Source organism: Leiobunum rupestre, chromosome 1 (genome assembly GCF_980474605.1).
Source record: "Leiobunum rupestre chromosome 1, qqLeiRupe1.1.hap1, whole genome shotgun sequence".
In the NCBI taxonomy this organism is placed as follows: Eukaryota; Metazoa; Arthropoda; class Arachnida; order Opiliones; family Sclerosomatidae; genus Leiobunum; species Leiobunum rupestre.
Window position 1 is genome coordinate 66,958,097 of NC_143384.1, and position 20,317 is coordinate 66,978,413.

General features: G+C 37.6%; 1 protein-coding gene across 5 annotated transcripts in view; it reads right to left on the minus strand.

Moving 5' to 3' along the window:
* Positions 1-11,945: 11,945 nt before the first annotated feature.
* The window catches only part of Ca-alpha1T (Ca[2+]-channel protein alpha[[1]] subunit T), a 106,691-nt gene continuing 98,319 nt past the window's right edge, over positions 11,946-20,317 (minus strand). For all 5 annotated transcript variants that reach the window (XM_090181006.1, XM_090180999.1, XM_090180981.1 and 2 more), the window contains 4 exons: positions 19,692-19,813; positions 17,096-17,410; positions 14,495-14,633; positions 11,946-14,030 (listed from right to left, as the gene is read on the minus strand). In XM_090181006.1, the coding sequence (XP_090037132.1) occupies positions 12,949-14,030; positions 14,495-14,633; positions 17,096-17,410; positions 19,692-19,813 (1,658 nt within the window). In that variant the 3' untranslated portion in view covers positions 11,946-12,948. The remainder of the gene's footprint in view (positions 14,031-14,494; positions 14,634-17,095; positions 17,411-19,691; positions 19,814-20,317) is intronic.

Genomic DNA, 20,317 nt, shown 5'->3' on the forward strand with positions numbered 1-20,317 from the left:
AAGAAGATAAGATCTTACAGTGGAGACCAGAGACGAAGTACAATAAAGAAGATAAGATCTTACAATGGAGACCAGAGACGAAGTACAATAAAGAAGATAAGATCTTACAGTGGAGACCAGAGACGAAGTACAATAAAGAAGAGAAGATCTTACAGTGGAGACCAGAGACGAAGTTCAATAAAGAAGAGAAGATCTTACAGTGGAGACCAGAGACGAAGTACAATAAAGAAGAGAAGATCTTACAGTGGAGACCAGAGACGAAGTACAATAAAGAAGAGAAGATCTTACAGTGGAGTCCAGAGACGAAGTACAATAAAGAAGAGAAGATCTTACAGTGGAGTCCAGAGACGAAGTACAATAAAGAAGAGAAGATCTTACAGTGGGGACCAGAGACGAAGTACAATAAAGAAGAGAAGATCTTACAGTGGAGGCCAGAGACGAAGTACAATAAAGAAGAGAATATCTTACAGTGGAGACCAGAGACGAAGTACAATAAAGAAGATAAGATCTTACAGTGGAGACCAGAGACGAAGTACAATAAAGAAGAGAAGATCATACAAAGCAGACCAGAGATGAAGTACAATAAAGAAGTGAAGATCTTACAGTGGGGACCAGAGACGAAGTACAATAAAGAAGAGAAGATCTTACAGTGGAGACCAGAGACGAAGTACAATAAAGAAGATAAGATCTTACAATGGAGACCAGAGACGAAGTACAATAAAGAAGAGAAGATCTTACAGTGGAGACCAGAGACGAAGTACAATAAAGAAGAGAAGATCTTACAGTGGAAACCAGAGACGAAGTACAATAAAGAAGAGAAGATCTTACAGTGGAGTCCAGAGACGAAGTACAATAAAGAAGAGAAGATCTTACAGTGGAGTCCAGAGACGAAGTACAATAAAGAAGAGAAGATCTTACAGTGGGGACCAGAGACGAAGTACAATAAAGAAGAGAAGATCTTACAGTGGAGACCAGAGACGAAGTACAATAAAGAAGATAAGATCTTACAATGGAGACCAGAGACGAAGTACAATAAAGAAGAGAAGATCTTACAGTGGAGACCAGAGACGAAGTACAATAAAGAAGAGAAGATCTTACAGTGGAAACCAGAGACGAAGTACAATAAAGAAGAGAAGATCTTACAGTGGGGACCAGAGACGAAGTACAATAAAGAAGAGAAGATCTTACAGTGGAGACCAGAGACGAAGTACAATAAAGAAGATAAGATCTTACAATGGAGACCAGAGACGAAGTACAATAAAGAAGAGAAGATCTTACAGTGGGGACCAGAGACGAAGTACAATAAAGAAGAGAAGATCATACAAAGCAGACCAGAGATGAAGTACAATAAAGAAGTGAAGATCTTACAGTGGGGACCAGAGACGAAGTACAATAAAGAAGAGAAGATCTTACAGTGGAGTCCAGAGACGAAGTACAATAAAGAAGAGAAGATCTTACAGTGGAGTCCAGAGACGAAGTACAATAAAGAAGAGAAGATCTTACAGTGGGGACCAGAGACGAAGTACAATAAAGAAGAGAAGATCTTACAGTGGAGACCAGAGACGAAGTACAATAAAGAAGATAAGATCTTACAATGGAGACCAGAGACGAAGTACAATAAAGAAGAGAAGATCTTACAGTGGAGACCAGAGACGAAGTACAATAAAGAAGAGAAGATCATACAAAGCAGACCAGAGATGAAGTACAATAAAGAAGTGAAGATCTTACAGTGGGGACCAGAGACGAAGTACAATAAAGAAGAGAAGATCTTACAGTGGAGTCCAGAGACGAAGTACAATAAAGAAGAGAAGATCTTACAGTGGAGTCCAGAGACGAAGTACAATAAAGAAGATAAGATCTTACAGTGGGGACCAGAGACGAAGTACAATAAAGAAGAGAAGATCTTACAGTGGAGACCAGAGACGAAGTACAATAAAGAAGATAAGATCTTACAATGGAGACCAGAGACGAAGTACAATAAAGAAGAGAAGATCTTACAGTGGAGACCAGAGACGAAGTACAATAAAGAAGAGAAGATCATACAAAGCAGACCAGAGATGAAGTACAATAAAGAAGTGAAGATCTTACAGTGGGGACCAGAGACGAAGTACAATAAAGAAGAGAAGATCTTACAGTGGAGTCCAGAGACGAAGTACAATAAAGAAGAGAAGATCTTACAGTGGAGTCCAGAGACGAAGTACAATAAAGAAGAGAAGATCTTACAGTGGGGACCAGAGACGAAGTACAATAAAGAAGAGAAGATCTTACAGTGGAGACCAGAGACGAAGTACAATAAAGAAGATAAGATCTTACAGTGGAGACCAGAGACGAAGTACAATAAAGAAGATAAGATCTTACAATGGAGACCAGAGACGAAGTACAATAAAGAAGATAAGATCTTACAGTGGAGACCAGAGACGAAGTACAATAAAGAAGAGAAGATCTTACAGTGGAGACCAGAGACGAAGTTCAATAAAGAAGAGAAGATCTTACAGTGGAGACCAGAGACGAAGTACAATAAAGAAGAGAAGATCTTACAGTGGAGACCAGAGACGAAGTACAATAAAGAAGAGAAGATCTTACAGTGGAGTCCAGAGACGAAGTACAATAAAGAAGAGAAGATCTTACAGTGGAGTCCAGAGACGAAGTACAATAAAGAAGAGAAGATCTTACAGTGGGGACCAGAGACGAAGTACAATAAAGAAGAGAAGATCTTACAGTGGAGGCCAGAGACGAAGTACAATAAAGAAGAGAATATCTTACAGTGGAGACCAGAGACGAAGTACAATAAAGAAGATAAGATCTTACAGTGGAGACCAGAGACGAAGTACAATAAAGAAGAGAAGATCATACAAAGCAGACCAGAGATGAAGTACAATAAAGAAGTGAAGATCTTACAGTGGGGACCAGAGACGAAGTACAATAAAGAAGAGAAGATCTTACAGTGGAGACCAGAGACGAAGTACAATAAAGAAGATAAGATCTTACAATGGAGACCAGAGACGAAGTACAATAAAGAAGAGAAGATCTTACAGTGGAGACCAGAGACGAAGTACAATAAAGAAGAGAAGATCTTACAGTGGAAACCAGAGACGAAGTACAATAAAGAAGAGAAGATCTTACAGTGGAGTCCAGAGACGAAGTACAATAAAGAAGAGAAGATCTTACAGTGGAGTCCAGAGACGAAGTACAATAAAGAAGAGAAGATCTTACAGTGGGGACCAGAGACGAAGTACAATAAAGAAGAGAAGATCTTACAGTGGAGACCAGAGACGAAGTACAATAAAGAAGATAAGATCTTACAATGGAGACCAGAGACGAAGTACAATAAAGAAGAGAAGATCTTACAGTGGAGACCAGAGACGAAGTACAATAAAGAAGAGAAGATCTTACAGTGGAAACCAGAGACGAAGTACAATAAAGAAGAGAAGATCTTACATTGGGGCCAGAGACGAAGTACAATAAAGAAGAGAAGATCTGACAGTGGAGACCAGAGACGAAGTACTATAAAGAAGAGAAGATCTTACAGTGGAGACCAGAGACGAAGTACTATAAAGAAGAGAAGATCTTACAGTGGAGACCAGAGACGAAGTACAATAAAGAAGAGAAGATCTTACAGTGGAGACCAGAGACGAAGTACAATAAAGAGAAGATCTTACAATGGAGACCAGAGACATAGTACAATAAAGAAGAGAAGATCTTACAGTAGAGACCAGAGACGAAGTACAATAAAGAAGAGAAGATCTGACAGTGGAGACCAGAGACGAAGTACTATAAAGAAGAGAAGATCTTACAGTGGAGACCAGAGACGAAGTACTATAAAGAAGAGAAGATCTTACAGTGGAGACCAGAGACGAAGTACAATAAAGAAGAGAAGATCTTACAGTGGAGACCAGAGACGAAGTACAATAAAGAGAAGATCTTACAATGGAGACCAGAGACATAGTACAATAAAGAAGAGAAGATCTTACAGTAGAGACCAGAGACGAAGTACAATAAAGAAGATAAGATCTTACAGTGGAGACCAGAGACGAAGTACAATAAAGAAGAGAAGATCTTACAGTGGAAACCAGAGACGAAGTACAATAAAGAAGAGAAGATCTTACAGTGGGGACCAGAGACGAAGTACAATAAAGAAGAGAAGATCTGACAGTGGAGACCAGAGACGAAGTACTATAAAGAAGAGAAGATCTTACAGTGGAGACCAGAGACGAAGTACTATAAAGAAGAGAAGATCTTACAGTGGAGACCAGAGACGAAGTACAATAAAGAAGAGAAGATCTTACAGTGGAGACCAGAGACGAAGTACAATAAAGAAGAGAAGATCTTACAATGGAGACCAGAGACGAAGTACAATAAAGAAGAGAAGATCTTACAGTGGAGACCAGAGACGAAGTACAATAAAGAAGAGAAGATCTTACAATGGAGACCAGAGACGAAGTACAATAAAGAAGAGAAGATCTTACAATGGAGACCAGAGACGAAGTACAATAAAGAAGAGAAGATCTTACAGTGGAGACCAGAGACGAAGTACAATAAAGAAGAGAAGATCTTACAGTGGAGACCAGAGACGAAGTACAATAAAGAAGAGAAGATCTTACAGTGGAGACCAAAGACGAAGTACAATAAAGTAGTCCTTGCGTATGAAACCTACACCAAACTGAACAGATCGAAAAAAATGATTGTTCTTGTGTCGTTAAGTTACATTATCGCGCACACTTAAATATCTTTTAGCTGTTTCATTCAGTTCAGTAGTTGGGATTGTTCTTCACATAAATAAACTATACTATAAATAATTTGAAGCAAAGCAATCACGCATGAATTGCTTTCCACCACCCTCCTACGCATTGTAACCCGGCCACCTGTTTAAGGCATTAAAAGTCGCTAGATGACTTGGGCCTAAGGTGGTGCCTTGGGTATTAGCCTAGCTGATTACTATTATACACATTAGGAGAATTTAAAAGCAAAGAGGCTTTTGGGGGCCCTTAAGTTACCTAAGGCACAGGGGCGGTGCAAGGAGATTTTTTTCATTTGTAGGCCTCCTGTTAGAGCTCGACGTTTGGATAAGAAATATCCGATTTATTTGTTTTTATCCATAGCCGAAAATTATCCGAATAAAAACTTATTTTATGGATATTAATTTGTTTTATAACCGCGAATAATATCCATAAATAAACAGTTAACCGATATGTTTATGAATAATTGAAATTTTTGTGGTTTAAGTGTTTGTTCCGCCGATCTCTTCCTCGTGTTCTTAAATTGGGGGGCCCCCTATAGATTGACTTAAATTTTGCAAAGTTTTATGTATAAATCGACCTGAGGAGTCGATTTGTGGGCCCCTACGTAAAAACAAAGGTAGGCTGTAGCCTTTTTCCTAACCCCTAACGCCGCCCTTGCTAAGACATGTCACGATTCGGAAGTTCCTCTTAAAATTCCCAATAAAACATTCTAAGAAACATAAATGATTAGTAGCCATTAAAAAGGTATTTTAGTCTAATGATCTCATATTTTAATAACTTAAAATGTGGTTGAAGAAAATGGATAAAGGACATTAGTAAGGCATCTCTTACCGTTTTACATGTACAGTAAGGGTGCCCAAACGGACGATCTTTACTGAAGGGCGATCTCTATCTTAAAAATTTCTACATCGAAAACATACTGATATCTTATAAAAAGTAATTAGTATAAACTGGGCGATAACGAGCAGGAATATTGTGATATCGACTTTCAAAATGGCGATCTTTTACGTTTACACAGTCGCGCCACTAGTGAGTATTAACATAAAATTGACCTTCTCAGCTAGGGGTTACACCAGTGGTGGAAAGCTTTTCAGCTCAAGGGTCTAATTCGAAAAATTGATATATGTCTCGGGCCGCAAGTTTAAAATGAAAGTTTGTCTGTTACCAAACCAAATTAAAAAAATCAGTCATTTAAAGTACGATATTCATATATAATCTTCCTATTTCTGAAAATCCCGCGTTCCTTCAGCGAATAATAATTCTTTGGCATACTGTACAATAGGGAGTCAACTCAGTTCAGCAGCCCAGAGCAGCTATTCAGTATATTGATAAATCGTCTGCACATTATTTCGCCGCCATATTGCTAGGCTACTATACAGGGTCTTTTTTTTTGCTCGGAAAAGTGGTTTTTTTTTCAAAAACTATTTATAGTACCGATTTCAAATTTGGAAGGTCAATTCTCTATACCGGGGGACATCAGTTTGAGAAATTTGAGCGTTTTCGGTAATGTTTTTCACCAATTTTGAAAAATTATTTTTCGATCACTAGGTGCGAGATAAAAAATTTCTATTATAAAATTGTAGGCCGTCATCGAAAACCCTTAAAAATTGTTCACTCGACGAAAAACAATTTATTTATCAGTGAAAATTCGAGCTTGAAAAATTTACAAGTTGGTGAAGCCAAATTACGATTGTTTGAAACGATAATTGAAACCGAATTACCTAATCCAGTTGAAACTTTGGTTAAAAAAACGACCGGATTTAAAAAACACGAGGCTATAGGTCAATCCTAAACATGCATTGGGTATTTAAAGGAAAACTTTGGGAGATTATTATCAGTGTTTGATAATATTTCGAACAATGCCTCGTTATTCAGTAGCTGAGCGTACCGAGATAGTTGCCATTTACTATGGAGAAGCAGCGCAAAACCTTAGAAGAGTGACTGAAATCTTCGCAGAAAGACATCCAAATGGAGCACCATCTGTAAATACAGTAAGACGAGCAATTCACGATTTCAATCAATTTGGTCACTTGCAACCTAGGTTTCGCGGATTGGGTCAACCGGATTTAGACTTCGAGAACAATGTACTCGCGTACTTTGTGGCATATCCTCGTCACAGTTGCGCTAACGCCGCTGCTGATTTGGGTTGTTCTGCAAATCGTGTGTGGAAAATTCTTCGTAAGAATCGCTATCACCCATACAGAGCTACGCTCCACCAAGGACTAATTGACGGAGACCATCAAAGACGTTATGAATTTAGCAACTGGTTACTAAATGCTGTCCAAGAAGATAGACAATTTTTGCGCCATGTTTTGTTCTCCGACGAAGCGTCATTTTCTAGAGATGGGCCCTTTAATCATCAAAACAGCCATCTTTGGTCTGACATCAACCCACATTGGGGTTTTGAATATCATCACCAGGTTCAATTTGAACGGGTCAATGTTTGGGTTGGACTTGTTGGAAACCGTTTGATTGGTCCCTTTTTCCTGCCGACGAACCTCAACGGCCAAAGGTATTTACATTTTCTACAGAACGAACTGAGTGACGCAATCGACGACCTTCCATTGGCTGAAAGACGTCAGTTGTGGTTTCAGCAAGATGGCGCCCCTCCGCATTTTTCCCGGCAAGTAACTGAGCACCTCAACAACGAGTTTCCCGAAAGGTGGATAGGGAGAAATGGTCCAGTGCATTGGCCAGCAAGGTCACCTGACCTAACACCGCTGGATTATTTTCTCTGGGGATTCGTTAAAGCAAAGGTATACGCCACGCCCATTGAAACTAGGGAGGAACTCATTAGACGAATAATCAGTGCTTGCCGAGACGTCACACCAGAAATGGTAGAGAAAGCGTTTGAGAACTTAATTGTCCGCGCACAAACCTGTGTTGCAGCCAATGGTGATATTATTGAAAATGTTTTGTAAAAATTTATGTGAATAAAATATCTGCATTTAAAAACCAAACGTGTACATTTTTTCAAGTGTGAAAACTCTACTACGTTTGTATTAGACTTGTTCCCTTTTCAATTATCGTTTCAAACAATCGTAATTTGGCTTCAGCAACTTGTAAATTTTTCAAGCTCGAATTTTCACTGATAAATAAGTTGTTTTTCGTCGAGTGAACAATTTATAAGGGTTTTCGATGACGGCCTACAACTTTATAATATAAATTTTTTATCTCGCACCTAGTGGTCGAAAAATAATTTTTCAAAATTGGTGAAAAACATTACCGAAAACGCTCAAATTTCTCAAACTGATGTCCCCCGGTATAGAGAATTGACCTTCCAAATTTGAAATCGGTACTATAAATAGTTTTTGAAAAAAAAAACACTTTTCCGAGCAAAAAAAAAGACCCTGTATACTAGGCTCAGTTTTAGAGGTTACTCAAGCTTGAAGAAGCTGTTTAGCAGAGGCGTATCTAGGGTATGGCAGCCATGGCGCGTGCCATGGGCGCAACTCGACGGGGGGCGCCAAATTATGTTTTAAAATTTTTTGGCGGTCTGCTTTGGTCTTGTGTTTTAGGTTTTTTTTTAATGTTTATATTTCCGTTATATATCTCTCTAAGTTGAGATTGGATTCAAGTTACTTCTTGGAAAAATGCCTGGGGCCAAGGAAGGTTTTGTGAACCTGCTTTGCTAAGTTATCGAGAGATAACAAACGCAAAAAAAAGACTTAAACGATATTATTGACAAATTTTCGTGAATCAAAGCAAGGGAGGTAACACTATTAAGTTGGTTTCGAATTACACAATATTTCTTGTACAATAAAAGATTATAGTTAATAAAAAATAACTAAAGTTTCACCATAAGTGGATCATTCTCTCTAAGTAGACAAAACGCTATACTACCTATGACTAGAGTCTTTGTCGGGGTCGGTCTGGCAGCCCTTTACAACCCCCCTATACTGTGTATCACCTCAGCTTCATTCTGAATTTATACTGCCGAATCTAACGTTTCATACATCTCTTATGGTACGTCTCACGTCTGAAACGTGTCTCGAATGCTCGGGGGTTGGCTCTTCGAATTTATCCCCCCCAAAAACCTGTACCATACATAGATATAGGAAACGTATATAAAGGTCTAGATAAAATATTTCAAAGGGAGTAAATACGGAGGTGACAGCTAGCAGAAACGCGTAATTTCTGCAGGCTATCCCTAAAAGGCGCTATCTATCGGTAAGAAAGCTCGTGCTATCGTCGCGAGAGCATTGTCTCCTGCTTAAAATTGATACTAAAAGTCACCAACAGATGGTGTCTAAAGACTGCGGCCTGCGGAAAGGTCAAGCACTTAGTACTAAAATGCTAAGAGAGCTCGCGCTCTTGGTCACGTGCCTTCCTCGGTGTCTGCTAGGTGTCAATTCCGTATTTTATGTTAGGCTTAGACGCCCCGAAATTTATCTAGACCTTTATATACATTTCTTATATCTATGGTACCATATTTGTTCAAGGTCAGTTTCAGTTCCAAGTGTAGAGTTTTATTCAATAAACGCCCCTTCAGTTTATATATTTATAAATATTTTCAAAAAATTTATCTCTGGAGTTCGCTCTCTATACAAGCTCTGACGTCACGAAACCCAGACTAAGATACCCGACCGAGACCCGGAATTTGTATACTTAAAGAGAATGATCCACTTATGGTTTCACTAATATTACATTTCCTATAATTCTGAATACCTGGGAAGGGGCGCAATTTCTATGGTTTGCCATAGGTCAAATTTTCCTAGCTACGCCACTGTGTTTAGACATAATTTTCGTTACATTAAAATGGTTAGAAATTGTTGCGTAAAAAGATGTGATAGTAAGGAATCTTCAAAAGATAAAGTATCAAGTTTTAGCTTTAAACGAATTCCAAAAATCCTACTGTATCAAGATCAAAAGGCCGAAGATATTTCAAGAGTAAGGCACCAAAATTGGCTAATACGCTGAAGTTTTAAACTTGAATCATTCCATTATTATATGAGAGTGTGCTCAAAACAATATTACTTAAAAATGTCTTAAGAAATTTAATATTTATAAAAACACATTACGATAATAAACGACCACGAAGCTTTTAACTAGGGTATTGGGACAATTTTCAATTATTTTTACGCATGCGTCACTCACAAAACCGCAAACAAATTGGTTGCTCGATAACAAGCTATTATGATTTTTCCACTCTTCATGAGTGTAGGGATACTTTATAGATATTAAATCGCCATAAGTTATTGTGGGTAAAGGCGAAAACCCAGTTGTCATTGGAACTTGGTTGAACATTAATATATTCCTTTATCTCGATTAAATAGGGATTAACATTTTTTTTTGTTTCAAGTTTTTCTAAATACCTTTCTTTAACGTGCGGGATCAAACTTTAAAAATACGATTCAAATTCTTTGGCCATTTTAAGTTTTCAATAACGCGCCTAAACCATGCCTAAACAGTAAACACTGGTGACCATAGATAAAATAACTTCGTATATTTCAATGGGGCAAACTGACTCTCACGAGATTGCCCTGACATCTAGTGACCGCGCCAGTTGGCTGTTTTCTCAAGAGCGTAGAACGTATTGAGGAATTTGAGGTCAGAGTTTTAGGAATAAAGGTATTTTGCAAGGTAAATGTCTTCAAATATACCAGAAGTAGCGTTTAATACAAACTGGAAATCTTTACTGAATGCTATTCTTTAGTGCTATTTTTTTAAATTTGCTATCAGTTCAAGAAAAAGTACTTTTAATACATATAGCTCGCTTAAGCCTTTGCAATTGGGATTGCGTTACACCAAGGTTCTAGTACGGACTTCGAGTAGTGCGAACTTCACCAAATAATATTATTCGGGTGCCGCCACCAGATGTCGGCCAAAATTCTGGCGTCACTTCTACAACATGAAGTTTCCTATCTATATACGAAGTTATTTATCTATGCTGGTGACTGTTCTAACCAATATAGCGGACCAAATATCTTTCCCACGTAAATGATAATATGTATAGTTGACTACTAGATGGCACTGTAGATTTACCAAGTAAAAACGTCAGCAAGTTTGCGTTATCTGCTAAAGATTGACTCCCTATACCGCCGCCTCTAATACTTATCTTATATTAGAGAAGGTAGTGCCGCGAAGGTAACATAGTAGCGTACAGAAAAGCAGATGACGCGAAAAAACACTTTTCCCCAAGTTGGGGAAACTTGTTTTTTCGCGTCAACAGGTTGAGAAATCAGGATTATGTTTTAAATTATCAAGAGGGAAAATTAAAGGCTACGATGCTGCTGTTACCTCGAAGGGAATAATAACATTACAAATTGACATCCATTTTGAAAAGAGGAATTCAAAATGTGTAAAAGTTAAAGGAGGGCCGCAATACAACTAACTATCGATTACATTCGTGGGCTGCAATTTAAAACAAGGCGTTTACAGTCTATGTTCTCTAGACTTTGCTTGTTTAAAAAAATTGCTTTTTTTATTATGTAAATTGTGTTATATCTTGCTGGAATATGTTTTCTGTTTTAAGGTAGAATAAACTCACAAGGAGAGTACCCGAGGTGTTTTTTTTTCGATTTTGTTCTAAATCGGGAATAATGTAGACCTATATGAGATATGAAATTTCCCAAAAGGAGACGTTGCACTACCCATTCGATTTGCCATGGCAACCGAAATTGTTTTTGGCACTTAAAACAAAAATAAGATTTGTTACTTATTTGACCCAAAAATTGTTACAATTTTACCCCAAAAATGTTCCAATTTACCCAAACTTGATGAAATTTACCTAAATGTGGACCAAATTACCCATATCGTGATTTTCAATTTTTTTAAGAATTTTCGTATGTAAGTACCCTGTGAAGCCGAGAAAATCCCATGCTTTTTTAAATGGAGATTTTTGTGTTTTAAGTGGTGAAAAACATTTTCGGTTGGCATGGCAAATGAACGGGGTAGTGCAACGTCTCCTTTTGGGAAATTTCATTGGACTTTGAACCAAATCGGCAATAAACACCTCGAGTACTCTCCTTGTCAGTGCAATTCAGTTCAGTTCATTAGTTTAAACCAACAAGAAATTTCTTAAATGATGGTAAAAATCTTTCGTTTGCATTGATGAGCTTGTACGTTGAATCAACGAACGACATGATCAAAACACAAACTAGCATTAGTAACTTTATTTAACGAAGTCATATAATGGAAGGGATATTTAAATGTATTTGATTAACAATAATGAAGAAAATGTTTGTAGCCTAAGGTAGTAATTCTTTTAAAATGTATTTACTTCGAGAGTGCGATTACGAAAATATATGGGAGTGCTTTTTGTGTTAGTATTAAAATATCTTATATTGCTTGTGAGAAATAGTATTAATAAAGGAAGACAAAATTGTATAAAAAACCACAAGTGCGAAACACTTTACTTAGCATGAACACAAAAATACGGCTTCAATTACTTTTTTACTCTCAGAACTTCAATAATATTTTTATAAGGTTTTTAAAATCTTACGTCAATTTTCCAACCTTTTCTATAAGATAGGATTTTTTTTCAGGTATCGCCAATTTCATATAAACTCTTATTAAAAATTTGTTCGGAATTAATCAGTTTTGTTCGATTTTTTAAAAACAATAATATCCGTATATTTAAACGTAATATATTATATTCTAGGCAGAGTTGTTAAACCTAATTAATTTAAACCACATTTCTGTACAAAGATACAGAGGGGCCTATCACAGTTTCAGAATATGGGAGTATTAATAGGTTTTTTTTGTTTTAAATAATTTGGGATTTAATTTAGTTTATTCTATTACAAACGTTTTCGGGATTTTTAAAGTGCTCATAATTTTTTTAATAATTAGGAAATTATTCAGCTTAAGTTGGTCCATCTCTTCCTTGAAGCCACTCATTTTTTAATTAGTTATTCTACCTAGTTACTAAGATTCCATTTTCAAAATATCATATTTGCCATAAAACTCTCTTCTTGACATTCCAGAATCAATCTCTTTTTTTAATTGTATCTTCTCCCCGCGATAATTTGTTATATATTTAGGAGAGCCTCTAAGTTTTTCAATTGCAAACCTATTTTACGTCGAATATAGGATACATACAATTATGTACATTAACGGAACAATGAAACAACTTTCAACAAACAACAATTATAATTTGTTTTATATATGTATATATTTTTTCCTTTACGTAGCTATAGCATTTTGTATATCGAGTTCCCGTCGAAATTTTTAACAAAAACGAAATAGCCGTTACTCTAAACATTCGTTAACAATCCGTGCGCGGCTTTTCGTTAAACGCGTGTAAATCCGGTTTTGGTCGAAGTATGATCTCGACATTTTCCGGAGAAACTGTGTCCGTCGGAGTAATTCCGTTGGAAGCTTTGTCCTTGATGATTTGGTCCTCGATATTTTCGCCGGAAACGCCGCAGTCCATGACGCCGGAAGAAGAGCCGTCCTCTCCCTCCGTGGAACTGCGCAACAGCAGCGTCCTGCCATGAGAAAACCGCGAATGATCGTCGAGCGCGTTGTCCATAGTTCTGGAAGAATCGGAACCCCAATCCGAGACCAACGAGTTGGTTCTAGACGAGGCTTGAGAGTCGTTCAGCTCGTCGTAGCACGGAACGCGATCAACCGGAACCGAAGACACGCAGCCCACGATTCCGACCACGGAAAAGCTCGCCGACGTCAACGATTCGTCATCTTGCGTCGCGTCTTGGCTCGAGTGTTTCGCGCCGTTCGAACTAATACTGTTTCCGGCGGCCACACTGAGTCCCGAAGGCCCTTCCGATTTCGAAGAGCACTCGTAGGAAGTGGAAGAAATATCCTGCAAACTCGGCTGGTTTTCCGGATTTTCAAGGTAGCTCGAATACTCGGAATGGCTTTGCCAAGAAGTCTTGGCTTCTACCGGAGATTTGGTTGGGGAAGATGACCCTGGACTGCATCTGAGAACCAAATTATCCAGTTTCATTCCGGGAGGTTTCAAGACGTCGTTTTGGCCCCGCCAGTCTTTGGCCGTGTCGCGAAGGCTTAGAACGCTTCCTGGTAAGCTTCTGTAGGCGTCTGTCCCGAGAGAGACAGTCGTGGACTCGCGCTGGGGCGTACGCAGGTTTGGTACGCTGCCCCTGACGCGGAGAGGAATGTGACTTAAATCAGCCACAGCGACTTTATTGGTGGGCTCATCCGGCGAAGCTTGTCGAATATTGACGTTATTAACGGGAAAGGAATGCAGCGGAGGGGTGAGGCCACCGTGACAGATCGTGATGGAAGACGGGGAGTAAATGGAGGACAGATACTGGGAGCTCACGTCAGTTACACGAATAGACACCGAAGAAGGCGTTGCCTCAATTTCTGGAAGAAACGGAAACATCATTACTTCAATTGAAAAACCATATGTATGTCCATCGACGGGGTAGTAACTTTAGTAACCAGGTGTACAAATCAATGGTTATCACTGGAAATCGAGTAAAACAATTAAATCATTGATATATTTTAATAAATCAGCTTAACCATCCGAATGTTTTTCGAAAATCAGTGTTCAAATGTACAAAGATTTTACGGGCGACAACCCTTCATTTACCATAATAATATAGGTGTGTCATAGATTGTATATCAATTATTTTATATTTTAAGATATTTTAAAATTTAAACGTTTTTAACGCGTATATAAAGTAGGGAGATAGTTCTTGGTCTATTAGCCTAGCTTATAAATATAATGAAAGATGAAATCACTTTGTTGAAGGTTAAAATCACTAATTTTTGCACCCCTGAGATACGAGAAACTAGTATTCGACGACGAAAGTGAAAGAACATACTCATATTTTTATCGTGATCAAATTCTCCCCTGAATGTAAAGATGAAATTTGCGGGCAAAGACGACATCTTTAAAAGAGGTCTTCGTCGAGTTTCCACCTTTACCTCTTGCCTCTCTTCATCCATGTGTCCTTTAGACGACTGAAAGGTACCAGAATAAAGCGTGTATTACTCTTAAAATGAACTGATACATGTCAAATATTTCCCACTCTCCATATTTTAATTAGTGATAAAATACGCGAATAAGTAGAATAGTCCATAATGAAAAAGGATAAAAACGGTAAACAGTATATAAATTTGAAGACATTTAAAAACTTGCAATAGCTAGTACCAATAGGTCTTCGAGTAAACAAAAAGATGCGACACTCGGATCAAATAGACCTTCAAGTGCAAAACCAAATGAAATAGCAAGAAATTTAAACGGTAGACCGGTTTCGTCCTATTTGGAACTCATCAGTACCGTGCGAGAAAATGGCTTTATATTATATATTATATTATATAACGGACAATTCTAATTATTCACGTTTTTTTTCACTCTTTGCAATGCAGTCCATAGGTGGTTCCTCTTAACTTAACATTTCGGCCATATTTAACTTGTTTAGTAAAATTTGTTTTAGCCTCTGTGTAACATTTACATGGATAAAATTTCAATGAGACCTTGTTTCACATGGAACATACAAGAAGTGTACCCAAAAACGGAAAAGTCTTAAGCTCTATGTGCTGTTGAGAAGGTGACAATGGAAGCTAAATCAGGTGATCGCGAATGTGAGAGCTAAACTATAAGTTATTAAAGTTAAGCTTCGCGTCTCATTTGTGCAACGGGCTTATTAGAAATGCGTGAGGAATTCTGCGCTTTTGCAAAATCCCCTTAACTAATTTCTGTTTCCCTTCAATAATCTTTATAACGAGTATTTCGTAACAGAGTTTTAAGTGACGTATAATATACGTCATATCCCGTGAACAAAGTGTTATTAAAGAAAATGCTTTTCTAGCATTCTTATGAGGTATTATGTTACATAAGGTATAATTAGTAAAACAATTATAAAATATTGGTTTCATAATAACAACTTCACGTGTTTCATTTCTCGTTTTACTTTTAAAGGTGGTTCGTTAGTAAATACCTTCTTCAAAGTAAAAAAGTAATTAAAAATTGAATTATTTTGTAAGATGATTGGTCTCATTCTGACAGATTTTCAGTCAGATCAAATTTTAATTCTAGAATATTTTCAAAAATTACTTATTTTATTCGACATTACATGAAATTCAGTTTTACTATTGACTGAAAGAAATAAACCAAATTATTTGAAAAAATAATCAAATTATTTAATAGTTTTTTATACTGAAGAACATAAATTTACAAACGAACCAATCGAGTTGATACGTGGGAAAACATTTCCACAACGTCTTCGCACGCAAACTCGATTGTTGACCAAGTATTAAAAAGAGACCGGTTTTTGTGAACGATTCTAAGCTCCAAATTTTAAATCAAATTATTTTCGTATACGTCCTTTTGACTGAACCAAAATAAATAGTATTGCTTATATAAATATCCTAGAGTCGAAAGCTGTGCTCAAAAACGATTTGATCACGTGAAATTATTAGAAACGTGGCATGTGAGTTATATCTTACGAAAGAAAAGCGCTATAAAATGACATCAAATTGACATCTGTGACGCGCAACACTGGCATTTTAACAGATAAGTAGCAAAGACGGCTCTATTTAATATTTATAAGATGACTCAATAAAAAATATATAAAATATTCGAGATATTTTCTCTGTCGAAATAATTACTTTAGATAAAATAAAATATTTATCATGTCAATCAATTCTTCGGTAGTAACGATACCATCGGTCTTGTCAAATATATTGATGACCAATAGTTTGACTATGCGATAAAAAATATGTTCATTCTTTGAGAGTATTAATTATTCTTGGGATATATATCTAATATACCGAAATCATTTGGGTTGGGCAGTTTGTAGCGAAATTGTTCTAAGGATAACAAATAATCAGATAGTTTCGTTCGATTAGTTACATCCGTTTGATTGTGTTTACTTCTTCGAGCATAGTTTTGGAAACGCCATGACTGTAGAATGTAGATAGCGGTTCTTTAAAAAATGCAATGAAAAAAATAGAGATTTCTAGGTTTTCCCGTAGATTTTCGCTGATTTTTCCAGGTGCATAATGTGTTAAGATAATCTCAATAAAAACTAATATTTTATCTGAATTGTGGGAATTTCCCTGATATTTTCCTAACTTTTCTGTTAACAATCTAATTTTCGGATATTTCAATTTTTTCAGGTCTGTATGAACCCCGTAAGAGATATAGGATTGTTTAGAACAGCGGTTCCCAATTTGTTTTTGTTATGGAACCCTAATTGAATTATCCACCTAATTCTGGCGGAACCCCAACCAACTTGTTTTACTTATAATAAAAGACTCTTGTCACAATTCTCGGAACCACTGCGACCCTTCCGCGGAACCCCAGGGTTCCACGGAACGCCTTTTGGGAACCGCTGGCTTAAAAGACTTTTCATTGTAAGGCAATGAAAGAAACGAGTTGAAATGTGAGAAGACGGAACTGGGGAGAAATGGGCGCTGACCCTGTGATGATGATGGTGGTGGTGGTGGTGATGGTGATGTCGATGTCTGCGATTGGCGCGAGCCTCTTCTTCCAGCGCCAGTTGCGCTTGGTGGGCCTCGGCGACCATTTCCCGCTCGATTTCCATTTCGATATCTTCGTCCATGTTCTTATGAGACTCTTCGAGATGTTTCATGAGAACTGCCACGACCACGTTCACCAGGACGAACTGAGCCATTAAGACGAAAACGACGAAATAGATAGGAGCGATAATGGGAGACACGCAACAGTTTTTCACGCATTCGCTGGAGGAGTCGCAGTCGTCACGAAGAGTGTCCTGACCAAAAACAAAGTCCACACATTACAAACTTAGGATAAATGTAATACTCAGTGCAGCTCTATAGGAAGCACTTGGCCACCTAATTATAGGCAATAAAAGTCGCTGGCTGACTTGGGTGTTAGCCTATAGCTGATAATGAATATTAATTTTAATTAATTAAGAAATTGAATGTTCCTATGGTGGTGCATTTGGTATAAGCTCAACTTATTATCTTTATAATTATTTTTCTTATGACACGTTATTGAATTAATTCCGAAAAAGAGATTTTATGTGGACATCCAGAAAGCCATCAATGCCTTTACCCAAAAAAGGGAAGCAGTGACAAAATTAAGCATTTTACATAAAACAAGCGAAAGCGGAAAAATTATCTTTAAAATAGCCTGATTTGAAAAATAAATATTTTTGCAGCAGAAGCAGATCTTGCATGAAGGGCTTGGAAAATTTACGAAATTTAACCTAGCCAACTGAATTATAGGCATTAAAAGTAGCTAGAGGATATCGGTCCCAGGTGGTGCCTGGCGTATTAGTCTAGCTTATTATTATTATAAATAACAATCGAAGTGTTATACGTTTTCCAAAGAACAATTCGTCGCCGTTAAAACAAAACCACGTATCTTTTCGGTGGCCTTTTTGAGAAAAATGGATTTTTTAATTTTGCAGGGACTTGTGAAATAGCGTGTTAGGTTTTTACATATGAGTTAATTTTATAGTTAAATAATATCGTTTCAATATTGACTCTATGAGGATTTTAATTTAAAAATATTTTGCTAAAGTGGAATTTTTAGAGATACGTGGTTTTGCGTAATGAAGTGAGATAGGTGCTGAAAATAAGCAAGATACGTGCTTTTGCGCGAAATAAGTTGTGAATATTAAATATATTTTTAAATGTTTTCTCGATTTAAAAAAATAAATCAAATTGCAACATATTAATGTTTTTAATATTATATACGTAAATTGGGGTGTAGAATCTAAATATGTAAATTTTGACAAAACCACGTATCTCAAGTTACGTGGTTTTGTTTTAACGGCGACGAATTGAGATTCCTCAAGAGTCTGCTTCTTTCCTCGCGCAATCATCCTGTTCTCGGTAAAGAAGAATGACATCAATGATATCTTCCAGGAATCATGAAAATAGAGACTTTGCTTGCGGCTTAATTTTGTCTGTTTACCTGAATACATTGTAGGTTCTACTTTTATCAAAATGGTATTGGGAAGATGATTCTAGAGTACTTAAAAATGCTATTGGGAAGATGATTTTAGTGTACTTAAAAAGGCTATTGGGAAGATGATTCTCCTGTATTTAAAAAGGCTATTGGGAATATAGTTATCCTGCATACAAAAAGGCTATTGGAAGAAGATTCGCTTTTTCACAAAAAGGCCATTGGGAAGATGGTTCGCTTTAATCCAAAAAAAGGCTATTGGGAAGATGGTTCTCCTGTACACAAAACGGCTATTCGAGAGATGGTCATATTGTACTTCAAAATGCTATTATAAAAAGGGCTCTTCTATATTCAAAAATACTATTGGGAAGATGGTTCTCGTGTTCTCAAAAATGCTATTGGGAAAGATGGTTCTATTGTACTTCAAAATGATAGTGGAAAATGGCTTTTTTATATTAAAAAATAATATTCGGAAAATAATAATAATCAGCTAGGCTAATACACAAGGCACCAACTTAGGCCTAAGTCATCCAGCGACTTTTGAAGCCTTTTAATTCAGGTGGCCGGGTTATAATGCGTAGGAGGGTGGTGACAAGCCCTGCATGCCACGCGTTCGAGCCAACAGCTCCATACACTAACTATTACCGTAAACCTCAATAAGTTTTTATGGAAGGGGAAACCGAAGATCTCGGGGGAAAACCCCTTAAACCAGTGGGGAGAAAACTTGCAAACTCTACGCAGAAGGAGTTGTTCCGAGTTTCCATCCAGTGCCACAAGCTGGGATCGAACCCGGCTCCTCTTGCTGCGAGGCGAAAGTGCTAGCCACTCCGCCACCCCACAGTGGTTCTTATGTTCTCAAAAACGCTATTAGGAAGATAGTTCTACTATCCTTAAAAATCCCATTGGGAAGATGGTTGTACTATATTCAAAAATCCTATAGGGAAGATGGTTGTACAATATTAAAAAATCCTATTAGGAAGATGGTTCTCTATACTCAAAAGAGTGAAGATGTTAGCATTTTACTCAAAAAGGTAGTGATATTGTGTAAAGAAAATTCATGCCAAGTTTCTATTTTAAATAAATTATTTTGAAAATAACAGAATAAACGTGTCCAGTACCTTCATGATGCCGTTCCAGTTGTCGCCAGTTGCAACTCTGAAGAGAGTGAGAAAGGCCATTCCAAAATTTCGGAAGTGAGCGTGCTCTCCGAGACCTTGACACGGATAGTCGTCGTTGCATTCTACATTTAGTTGGCGAATCAATATTCAGATTATAAACTTGCCCAAATTATGATCTCGGAAAGTTTGGACGTATTAATACAGGTGACGTTTCAACTTTCCAAAAAACGTAAATCATACTTCTTCCGATCTCTCTCGCGACTTAAAAACTGTTACCTCACTCTGCGCATGTGCAAAGATTTTACAAGGAGCAGTCATGTTTAAAGATTAGAATTAGCGTAAACAGGATTTTAAACTTGCGTATCAGATTTGTAGCCCGGTGTACCGCAAACAGAGTGCACGCCACCGGAGGTCCTCATCATAATGCCCTACGCCAGCGTCCACAGCCCGAACAGGTGACAGAACAGCCAAGGCAGCGAGTGAACCCTACCGCTGACGGTCGCACCTTCGACGCGAGCCGCTCAAACCAGCAGATAGTGCAACGATGGGACGACCAACCCCTAACTTCGCACACAGCAGTGGGATAGAGAGTGGATGCTATAGCAACTCCAGCCGACGCCCTACCT